Below are 12,369 nucleotides of genomic sequence, written 5' to 3'. Positions count from 1 at the left end.
CTTGAGGTGTTTGGTCAAAGCTTTTATGAAAAAATAAGTGCTCTTGAGAGAAACTGTTTTTTCAAAGGCCGAAAAAAGTAGTTTTTTCCCTAATAGCACTTTTAGAGGTCCGCTAGTCCAAAATGAGCCACTTTGACAATAATATGGATAGATCCGCGACCATTTTTAATTGGAGGTAAAATTGTTCCATTTCCTATAGTCTAGGAGAATTTTTGGCTATACCTCTAGTAGAAAGGATTTAAGGGTCGTTTGGTTGGAAACAAGCTATCCTAGGATAACTTATCTTGGAATTAGTTATTCCACCTTCCCATAGGGATAAAATAACACTACAATTTCGGGATAATTAATTTCAAGATTGGTTATACTACCATTTTATCTCAACTAAATGTGGGATAAATTCATTTCAAATATAATTTTGGGATTATTTATCCTTATCCTTTGTACCAAACGATCCCTTAAAGTTATATATATATACACTGACATTGTACTATTTTTTTTATACTATCAGTGTAATTTAACATGTTATAGCATATTACCATTTATTATAGGTTATCGATCAATTCAATTAAATAGAATTACCTGTAATTGCCTTTAACAAACCTGGTTGTATAAATATTTTTTACATCTTTAGTGCATGTGACTTAAAACTCTATTTGAAAATATCAAGTCATAGCAATACCGGAGGCGTAAAATGAACATTGCAGCTATTTGTACCCTGTGCTTAAACAGTTGTACTTTGCCTCTGCCATGTAAACTGAACTAGACCCTTTAAACAAGTTTATATCAGTACACTATGGAGGATGTTTGAGTGTTTTAAATGCTTCTCCAACTAATCAAATTAGACACTAATCACTATCAGAAAAAAAAAATATCAAAAGTGGAACATAACCTTCTCCTACCAAGTCAATAGTCTAAGTTAGACTAATTTCCACTTAGGCTCACAAATATTGTTACTCTCCCTACCTTAATCTTACGGATTTAATATCAGATGCAATTTAATTGATTATGACAAATTTACTTTATTTTAAATAATTTAAGAGTTAAACTTTTGCTATAGACATAAAAGTCAACTTTATCGGTTAATATAAAAAACTTATTCACGTACATAACTTAAACTCTAAGGGTCGTTTGGTGCAGGGTATAGGCTGAGATATCCTAACACTAATTTTTGTACCGTATTTGGTAGGAGTTGTAAATTTATCCCGGGATAAATTTATACCTCCTACCAAACACGGTACAAAATGAAGCATAATCCCAAGGGTGGGATATCCCATCTTATTTTATACCATCTTTTAGAAAAAAGATGGTATAAAATAATCCCAAGAGATGAGATAAATTAGTCCCGAATTATAATCCCGGGATAATTTTGATTACCTACCAAACGACCACTAATATTACTATCAACAATCATTTTTTTCCAGGCATGGCCATCAATCACCACTGTTGATCTCCATCTCAACGGCCAATTATTCTGCTTACCATTTTTCTGGTCAAATGGCAAAATAACAGTTTTAAAGCGGGAAAAAAAATAATCCTGAGTTTCATTATTTGACCAGAATTTTTCAGAAAAAAATGTTTCACTTTTACTTTTTAGTTAATCTTCAACCCCATCACTTCACTATCCCATTATCCTCTATGGGGTTGGGGGAATTAAGAAGACAATTTCTTCTTTTTTGGCAAGAAGACAGTGTCTAGTGCACCATGAAGAAAAAGAAGTTTATAAATATAACATTTTTTCCTCATTAAAGTATATCTCAAAATAAATCAATAATTTTGGTGAGGAGATGTTCATTTCATGCAATTGAAGCACTACACTAGTAAAAAAGTTGTATTCTCGAATTGAACATTTCTTGATAATCTCCTATGTAACCTCCAAATGTTGCCTTTTTATATTAAGCCTACAAAAATCTTGGATCAAGAATTCATTTCATGCAAATGCATCATTTGTTTATCAGTAGCTCTCAAAAATCTTGATCATTCTTTAGGAACACTTCAAAGTTTTGATCTTTTCTACTGATCTTATCCATATTTCACTGTTCTTGATATGTTATATTAGTGAAATTAGAGGCGGAGCCAGGATTTCAAGTTTTTGGGTTCTGAACTTGTCACCGAACTCATAGCTCATTTTAGTTATTGGATTCACAACTAAATATTTATACATATTTAATTGATTTCCTCATACAAATACAGGGGCTACCAAAAGCTATTGGGTTCGTCTGCTCCCGTACCTAATATTGTTGAAAATGATGGAGGGGGCATTTGTGGGGAATGAGTTAGCAAGATTGAGAAGTAGTAATAGTAGGGGGACAAGTTGGAGGTCATCTCAGAGTATTAAGGAGGTGTTTGGAGGGCAAAGGGATGCATTTTTTATGAACAATTACAGTACGCGGTGGCGGGAGGTGGCAGAGGAGGATGAGAAGGAGCTAAAATGGGCGGCGATAGATCGGTTGCCAACATACGATAGAATGAGAAAAGGGATGATGAAGGAGGTGATGAACAATGGGAGGGTAGTTCATCATGAAGTTGACATGACTAAGCTTGGTAATAAAGATAGGAAAGTATTCATGGAGAGTATTCTTAAAGTTGTGGAAGATGATAATGAGAAATTCCTTAGAAGACTCAGAAATAGGACCGACAGGTGATTTATCTTTCTGGTTACTAATTTCACTTATTATGAATAGTTACACATAATTCTCTTTTAAATCACGTGACAACGTAGAAACTTTTTAAGCTATCGGTGTACAAAAGTTAAACTCTATGCACAGTATTAGTACTATTTGCTTTTTCTTCTTTATTTGATCATTTTTTTTGGGTATGATGAAGATTCTGCATGTTCTCTTGTTATGAATAGTTACATGTAATTCTCTTTTAAATGAAATGACAACGTAAAAACCTTTTATACTACTGGCGTACAAAAGTTAAACTCGATGCACAAATATTAGTACTCTTCCATTTTTTCTTCTTTTTTGATCATTTTTGAGTTTAGGTATGATCAAGATGCTGCATGTTCATTAAATACGATCTCTTTCCATACCTCACAAGCAACAGCTAGTTCCGCGCTCCATTTGGTAGCCTCGGAATGATCTCATTACCTTCTGAGCATTTCTGTTACTATTTTCACTTATTATGAATAGCTATGTGTATTCTATTCTAAATAACATAACAACATAAACCTTTTGCATTATCAGCGTACAGAAGTTAAACTCAATGCACAATATTATTACTCTACTTACTCTTCATTTTCTTCTTCTTTTTTTGACCATTGTTTAGTTTTGGTATGATGAAGATGCTGCATGTTCTTTTCCTGGTTACTAATTTCACTTATTACGGATAGTTACATGTAATTCTCTTTGAAATAGCGTGACAACGTAAAACCCTTTTACACTGTCAACTTACAGAAGTTAAAGTCGATGCACAATGTTAGCACTCTTCCATTTTTTCTTCTTTAGTTGATCATTTTAGAGTTCATGTATGATGAGGATGTTGTATGTTACACTATAATGATGTAGAATTTTACACTGAAACAGGGTAGGCATAGAGATCCCAAAGGTTGAAGTGAGATTTCAGAACTTAAGTGTAGAAGGAGATGCATATGTTGGGAAAAGAGCACTTCCAACTCTGCTTAATTCCACCTTGAATACCATAGAGGTAATTGTATTCCTCCTTTTTCACAAAGTTTGCATTCGTCGTACTAAAAGCTATGTTGTGTGTACTCCAAAAAGGATGCTGCACCCGTGTTTGATCCTCCAAAAATATACTACTTTTGGACGATCCAATATGCACCCGGGCGCATTTTGTAAGAGTCTTAGCAACATAGACTAAAAGTAAGAACAACACCAAAACAAGGATGAAATGGTATGGGGTTGTCCTTCAAATAGCACGTGTCTGTTAGTTTTGGAAAAGTTTGAATGAAGTTGAAAGAGAGGAATCTGCAATGGAGTTATAATTGACCTTCTATAAGACAAGATTTATTATTCTTTTCTTTGTTCTTAAATTGAACTGATGACATGAACAGGCTGTTCTTGGATTGATTAATCTTTCTCCTTCCAAGAAAAGGGTTGTAAAAATTCTTGAAGATGTGAGTGGAATCATAAGGCCATCCAGGTACGCTGCTTACATAACGAAAATAGTAGACATAGTACTCTCACTGTATATAGTTGTGTTCATTCCTAATTTAGTTAGTGATTAATAATTTATAAGTCATATTTTGTTTCGGATATGGTTTAGCTTGTTGCTTATCACTTATGCTAAGTTTCTTTCAGGATGACATTACTCCTAGGGCCTCCTGGTTCAGGAAAAACTACATTTTTAAAAGCACTTGCAGGAAAAGGTGAAGGCGATTTGAGGGTAGGTTCATGCCGCTTATCTTCTCTTTGAAGAAATTGTTTACTCATAGCCTTATTACAATTTTGGAGTTATTTTTCTTCCTTATAGCTGAATCATGAGTTATATTTTGCAGGTGACAGGAAAAATTACATATTGTGGCCATGAATTTAATGAATTTGTTCCTCAAAGAACAAGTGCTTATATTAGCCAACATGATCTGCATCATGGAGAGATGACAGTTCGTGAAACATTAGATTTTGCTGGAAGATGCTTGGGTGTTGGAACCAGGTATGATCTACTGGTGGAGTTGTCAAGACGAGAAAAAGAAGCGGGTATAATGCCAGATCCTCAGATTGATGCATTTATGAAGGCCACAGCAATGGAGGGCCAAGAGACGAGCTTAATTACAGATTATGTACTCAAGGTCTGTAACTTCTGTTTTTCTTTAAGTGTCAGCTTTCTTGCTTGTGAAGAGGAGCCTTGGAGCAACGGTAAAGTTGTGTCCGTGTGACCTATAGGTCACAGGTTCGAGCCATGGAGTCAGCCACTGATTCTTGCATCAGGGTAGGTTGTCTACAACACACCCCTTAGGGTACGGCCCTACCCTAGACCCTACGTGAACGCGAAATGCTTCATGACCGAGTTTCCCAGCTTTCTTGCTTATGCCAAAGCGCTTATATTAACATTAATGTCCATTTCCAAACAGATTCTTGGATTAGATATTTGTGCTGATATCATGGTTGGAGATGATATGAGAAGAGGCATTTCAGGTGGACAAAAGAAGCGCCTTACTACTGGTAAATATCTCTTAGTCTGTGTATCTTTAATTTTTCCCCGGCACTTTGTTCTTGTGATAATTTTGTGTACAAACTCATCAATGCTCATTATATTTCCTAAATGGTCTGTCTGTTTTGCTGAAATGAAGGGGAAATGTTGGTTGGGCCAGCAAAAGCGTTTTTCATGGATGAAATATCAAAGGGGCTGGACAGTTCCACCACTTACCAGATCGTCAAGTTTATGAGGCAGATCGTTCACGTTAACGATATAACTATGGTTATCTCCCTCTTACAGCCTGATCCCGAGACATTTGATCTATTTGACGATGTTATTCTCCTGTCAGAGGGTCAAATTGTTTACCAGGGTCCAAGAGAAAACGTTCTTGAATTCTTTGAGTACATGGGATTTAGATGTCCGGAAAGGAAAGGAATTGCAGATTTTCTGATGGAAGTTACTTCCAAGAAAGATCAAGAACAGTATTGGTTTAGAAAAAGCAGGCCTTATGTATATATATCTGTTCCTGAGTTTGCTGAGTCCTTCAATTCTTTTCAGATTGGTGAGCAAATTATTGTAGAACTTACAATTCCGTATGATAAGTTCAGCGTCCATCGTGCAGCATTAGTGAAAAATAAATATGGTATCTCTAACTTGGAACTCTTCAAGGCATGCTTCTCAAGGGAATTGTTGCTGATGAAACGAAGTTCTTTCATGTACATCTTTAAAACTGCCCAAATCACTATCATGGCGATTATTGCCTTGACAGTGTTCTTAAGAACACAAATGAAAGCTGGAAGTGTGAGAGGTTCTGCTAAGTTCTGGGGCGCCTTGTTTTTCAGCCTCATCAACGTGATGTTCAATGGGATGCAAGAGCTCGCGATGACAGTTTTTAGGCTTCCCGTGTTTTTCAAGCAGAGAGATAGCTTATTTTATCCAGCATGGGCTTTTGCCTTGCCAATTTGGGTGCTTAAAATTCCAATCTCGTTTATGGAATCTGCAATTTGGATCATCCTTACATACTACACCATTGGCTTTGCCCCTGCAGCCAGCAGGCAAGTGCACATTTATAGCATGTTTGGCCAAGCTTCTGGGAAGCCTAAAGTGCTTATTTTAGAAAGTTGTGGTGTTTGGCCAAGCTTTTAGGGAAATAATAGGGGCTTTTGAGTAGTAGCAGGCGCTGTTTTTCAGAAAGCGAAAAAAGTAGCTTTTTCTCAGGAACCATCTATGGAACCTTGGCGAAGCACAAATTATTGCTCTAATATTGACAAACGTGTTTTTCAAATTGATTAGTCAAAATCAAAATGCTACTCTCAAAAAATATTTTTCGAAAAACACTTTCAACAAGAAGTATTTTTCAAGATAAGCAGATTTTGGATTCTTAGTCGAACCGGCTATTACTCGAAATGTGAAGCTGCATTCATTTTGGTACTATGATAGTGTGTAATCTACTAATCTTTGTTTCCTTTCAGGTTTTTCAAACAGTTATTGGCATTTGTCGGGGTCCATCAGATGGCTCTCTCTTTGTTCCGTTTTATTGCAGCAGCAGGAAGAACACAAGTAGTTGCGAACACACTTGGAACCTTCACTTTGCTTCTGGTTTTTATACTTGGAGGCTTCATCGTCTCGAAAGGTCAAAATTCCATTGCTTCAGCTCTTCGCTTCACATTGTTTTTACCATTTTCCAGCTTGACCTTAGAAGTACTAAGATACTAGACTGTGTTTTATACAGATGACATCCAAGATTGGATGATTTGGGGCTACTATGTCTCCCCTATGATGTATGGACAGAACGCAATTGCCATAAACGAGTTCCTAGATGATCGATGGAGTGCTGTAAGTTATTATTGTACGTTCCCTTTATATTCAGCGTAATCAAGGAAGACGGGTTCTAACGTTTTCATTCTTTTGGCACAGCCTACTAATGGTTCTCAACCAACAGTAGGAAAGACTCTTCTTCATGACAGAGGCTTATTTACCACAGAAACTTGGTATTGGATATGCATTGGAGCACTTTTTGGATTTTCACTTCTCTTCAATGTCCTCTTCATTGCAGCTTTGACATTTTTAAAACGTATGTTCCCTTTGATGATTTAACTTTCACAACTCAAATGTAAAGATATCGGTATATTAACTCATAGCACAAATCTCAGCTCTCGGAAATACTAAAGCTGTCAGTGTTGAGGATGAGGATAAAAGCAACAATAGGCCTCAAGAAGCAGCAATAAAAGGTAACTTCTAGATTTCTGTTTTTGTGTAAGTTTGAGACTAATTACACAGATTGAGACTAATTTGTCGAGTAATAACTACCACAGATATTCAGATGGCTCCAACATGTTCTCAAGCAAACACCAGCTGTGCTGTTCCTTTCCCGAATAATGAATTAAGAAAACGGATGGTCTTGCCGTTCCAGCCCCTTTCACTCGCATTCAACCATGTGAATTACTATGTCAATATGCCTGCTGTAAGTTCTTTTTTCCAATTTAACTGATGATTCTCGTTGCTTCTTCATTATGAGGATTCATCATGAATAATTGTGCTTAAGGGTGTTTGGTATGATGGAAAATGTCTTCCTAGAAAATAAGTTGTTTTCTTATTTATTTTCTTGTGTTTAGTACGGAAACAGAAAATATTGTCCTAAAAGCATTTGTATATAATTTAGGCAAACACTATGGGTGTGGGGCCTGGGTCGGGGGTAAGGTGTGGGGTAATGGGATGGGGGCTATAGGGGGTGGAGGTGGGGGTGGGCGTAGGGTGTGTTGGAGTGTGGGGAGGACACAATCAAAATGCCACTTGTGGAACTTAATTTCCCTAGTTCCGCTAGGAAAGTCATTTTCCTCATTTTAAGAAACTTGTTTTCTAGAGAAAATATTTTTCAAATTTTTTGACCAACCAAACATGAGAAAGTTGGAAAACATTTTCATCCATACCAAACACACCCTAAATGGAATAATGAGGATCCATATAGCCGACCCAACTTGTTTGGGACTGAGGCGTAGTTGTTGTATCCTCACCGTTTCTTTGGCGCTACCTGGAAAACCACGTTAAAACAAGCATACTAAGCTCTCTAAACATGGAACTTTTGTTTTATCAGGAAATGAAGACTCAAGGAATTGAAGAAGATAGATTGCAACTTCTACGAGACGTTAGTGGTGCTTTCAGGCCTGGAATTCTTACAGCATTGGTCGGTGTCAGTGGTGCTGGAAAGACCACCTTGATGGATGTCTTAGCAGGTAGAAAGACAGGTGGATACATTGAAGGGAGCATAAAAATTTCAGGTTACCCAAAGAATCAGATAACATTTGCTCGAGTCAGCGGTTACTGCGAACAAAATGACATTCATTCACCATATGTAACTGTCTATGAGTCCCTCCTCTACTCAGCCTGGCTACGTCTACCCTCCGATGTAAAGACAGAAACACGAAAGGCAAGACAGTAACATAATGCAGACTCCATTTCAATCCAGAAACACGATGTATTAAAGTTTCTGCTTAATACATCGACAACCCCTTTAACTTGCCAGTAAATTTTATTTGGACACTCGAACTACGGCTTGTTCCAATTGAACACCTGAACACATGATAAAGTGTTCCTATTATAGATACCTTCGGTTCAAATTTTGAAAAAACTTTTGCGCGTGTTCTCAAGTGCTCATTGCGTAGATAAGTTAACCACTTAAAATATGTCACCTCTTTTAATTATACACATTGGCCTCAATAAGCCGTAAAACCTCAGGCTTGCCCCAATTGAGGCTGATTTATAATTAAAGGAGGTGACATTTTATGTGGTTAACTTATCTGCATAATGGGTGCTTGAAAACACGCGCAAAAGCTTTTTTGAAATTTGAGCCGGGAGTGTCTAACAGGAACACTTTATCATGTGGTCAAGTGCTCAATTGAAATAGGCCATAGTGCAAGTGTCTAAATGAGATTTACTGACAAATTCAGGGGGCTATCAATATATTCCGCCTTTAATTTCACTAACCTTGTTCCTTTCTAACTGTAGATGTTTGTGGAAGAAGTCATGGAATTGGTAGAGCTCACACCATTGAGGAATGCTCTTGTTGGGCTCCCCGGGGTGGATGGTCTTTCTACTGAACAGCGAAAGAGGCTGACGACTGCTGTCGAATTAGTTGCAAATCCATCCATCATCTTTATGGATGAGCCCACATCAGGACTTGATGCTAGAGCTGCAGCTATTGTTATGCGTACTGTTAGAAAAACAGTGGATACAGGAAGAACGGTGGTCTGCACGATCCACCAGCCTAGCATAGATATTTTTGAAGCTTTCGATGAGGTATCTATCAACTTTATCCATTTTTTTTATATTCATTATTCCATTTTGTGAAGTTAAGTTTGTGATATAAAACCGATCTCTTGTTTAAGCTACTTTTGATGAAAAGAGGAGGCCAAGTAATATACGCTGGACCTCTTGGCGCTCATTCTCAAACGATGGTTGAATATTTTGAGGTTAGTTTTCTTTCTATCCTATGCCCTTTTAAGTATATGCTGGTTCCTCTGCTAATCATAGCAATTCATGCAGTACTAAATAATCTCAAAATATCTAAAAAGTGCACATATGAAGAAGCCAAGGTGATTCAACATATAGTATATATATCTTTAAAAATACTTACGTACCTACACAGTGTAATTTTTCAGCGAATGGATGTAAAATTTTAGACAAGGTGGCTCCGCCACTGGTTCATACACTCCATTCATGAAGCCGCATATTAGAGTCTCCTCTATCATAATTCAAGAGGTTTTAATTTTAACTTCGTGTTTTCCATTTTGCAGGCCATACGAGGGGTTCCCAATATCAGAGAGTGCGATAATCCAGCTACGTGGATGCTTGATGTCAGCTCTTCTTCTATGGAAGCAAAACTTGATGTCGATTTTGCTGAAGTATATGCCAACTCTGATCTTTACCAGTAAGCTCTTGTTGACATTACTAAGCTAATTTGTTAACCTAATTGGAGTGATCGACTTAATCGGAGTCTCATTTTCCATTGCAGGAGAAATCAACTGCTGATCAAGGAACTTAGCAGACCAGCACCTCGCTCAAAGGATCTATATTTCCCCACTCAATATTCCCAATCCTTCCTAACTCAGTGCAAGGCCTGTTTCTGGAAACAACACTGGTCATACTGGAGGAATTCACAATATAATGCAATCAGATTCTTCATGACAGTAGTCATAGGGATTCTGTTTGGTGTCATTTTTTGGAATAAAGGAAACAAAATGTAATCCTGAACTTCTTTGTTATAAGCACGATTATGTTGGCGAATTCAAAATGAGAAATGTTTTAACATTTATTTTATCTGTTAACAGATACAGACAACAGGACTTGCTTAATCTGCTAGGAGCAACTTATGCAGCTGTCATGTTTCTTGGAGCCACAAATGCTTCTGCAGTACAATCTGTTGTAGCTGTTGAAAGGACGGTTTTCTATCGCGAAAGAGCTGCTGGAATGTATTCAGAGTTGCCTTATGCATTTGCTCAGGTATCACATAAACTTCCCGAATACATGCTTATATCTTCATTGATCCCTCAGTCAAGTGGCGGAACCAGGATTTAGAAGTAAACTCACTAAAAAGCCAAGAATTAAACACATAATATAGTCAGACCTCTCTGTAACAGTCTCCCTCTATAACAACATTTCACTATAACAGCCTAGTTTTCCTCGGAACTGATTTTTCAAGTTATGTTATATGTTCTCTATAACAACATTTCGTTATAGCAGCCAACAAACATCCGGATAAACGATAGCGTTATAGAGAGGTTTGACTGTGTATATACATAAATGAAAACAAAGTCACCTATCTATACTGTGTAATATCTAACGATGGGGTGTCAATTTGACGTTTTTCCAGTTTCTCTAGTATAGCAGTTGGTTATGACATTTATGCTTGTGTTTTCTGCAGGTGGCTATAGAGACTATATATGTTGCAATACAGACTTTTATTTATTCTCTTCTTTTGTTTTCCATGATTGGATACCAATGGACAGCAACAAAATTCTTCTATTTCTACTACTTCATATTCATGTGCTTCACCTACTTCTCCATGTATGGCATGATGGTTGTTGCTTTGACTCCTGGTTATCAAATTGCTGCCATTGTCATGTCCTTCTTCCTCAGCTTCTGGAACTTATTCTCCGGTTTCCTTGTTCCTCGTCCGGTAGGCCAACCCTTCAACCAAACTACTAGCAACTATTTCTTGATTTAGTTAAAAACTCACGAGGTTTTTGGTTTTTTGGTTTTAACTTCTACAGCTAATTCCAGTGTGGTGGAGGTGGTACTATTGGGCCTCTCCGGTTGCATGGACAATATACGGGATTTTCACCTCCCAGGTGGGAGATATAACCGATGAACTTGAACTCCCCGGTGAAACTGTGAAAATACAGGTGAATCAGTTCCTGAAAGAATATTTGGGATATGATCATGACTTTCTTGTAGCAGTGGTTTTTGCCCATGTGGGCTGGGTTCTTCTGTTTTTCTTTGTTTTTGCTTATGGAATCAAGTTCTTGAACCACCAAACAAGGTAGAAATGGGAGAAATTTCTGACTATTCTAAAGTTTCTCTTAGATATTTAGGTATAGGTTTACACATCAAACATGGAATTGTATATTGTTATAGCTTGTTACCTTATCTTCCAATTCTGGTTAGCCTGTCAATTCAATCAAATCTCCAGCCGCTTTGTGCCACTATTGGTCAGAGTTGTAAGGAGTCTTGGTCTCAAATCAAGCTAAAGCGTTATCTTGGTCTCAAATCAAGCTAAGGCGTCATTTCATTCTCACACTGGGCATGATGCACTGCAAGACCAAACAAGTTGCTCCCTTGCCTCGCAGTGGCGGCATCTAATCTTTTAATTTTAAGTCATTTCCCCTAAGATGAGCTTTCTTTCCTTTTTCCGATTCTCAGAGCAGCCCTTTTAAGCTCATCTTTCATATGTTATTAATGCACTGTTACATCACTTCACCTAATAAAGTATCATACTTCCATTCATATATAGCCTACTAGTACAGGGGCGACCAACATTGCTGAAGAAAAATCATATTGCTAGAGAAATTATGCATCATTAATTTTTTTGAAACACGGTAGTCTCAGGGCCAACTAGCTGCGCACAGAGACTATTCTACGAATTACATGGATCCTCCCACCAGCACAAATACCAACTAACATCGCCCAGCAAACCTAAGGCAAATGAAATGAAATCACCAATCGTTTTGTCTCCATGCACCATCAATGTTATCCTGTACATGCATAAATGCTCTA

The 12,369-nt window shown here is 37.3% G+C and overlaps 1 protein-coding gene across 1 annotated transcript; it reads left to right on the top strand.

Annotated features, from left to right (window-relative positions):
• Positions 1–1,472: 1,472 nt before the first annotated feature.
• On the top strand, positions 1,473–11,768 carry LOC132600541 (pleiotropic drug resistance protein 2). Its single transcript, XM_060313769.1, has 20 exons — positions 1,473–2,638; positions 3,528–3,648; positions 4,016–4,104; positions 4,263–4,347; positions 4,460–4,750; positions 5,033–5,123; positions 5,252–6,152; positions 6,570–6,730; positions 6,830–6,933; positions 7,015–7,171; positions 7,251–7,328; positions 7,413–7,561; positions 8,192–8,524; positions 9,103–9,393; positions 9,483–9,566; positions 9,891–10,024; positions 10,109–10,336; positions 10,425–10,596; positions 11,018–11,272; positions 11,367–11,768. Exons 1-20 carry the CDS (start codon positions 2,244–2,246, stop codon positions 11,637–11,639), a joined length of 4,392 nt encoding a protein of 1,463 aa, XP_060169752.1. The 5' UTR covers positions 1,473–2,243; the 3' UTR covers positions 11,640–11,768.
• The last annotated feature ends 601 nt before the right edge of the window (positions 11,769–12,369 follow it).

Source organism: Lycium barbarum, chromosome 6, assembly GCF_019175385.1.
Source record: "Lycium barbarum isolate Lr01 chromosome 6, ASM1917538v2, whole genome shotgun sequence".
Taxonomy (NCBI): Eukaryota; Viridiplantae; Streptophyta; class Magnoliopsida; order Solanales; family Solanaceae; genus Lycium; species Lycium barbarum.
Note: the sequence above shows the minus strand (reverse complement) of the source record. Positions and strands in the feature narration are given on the sequence as shown.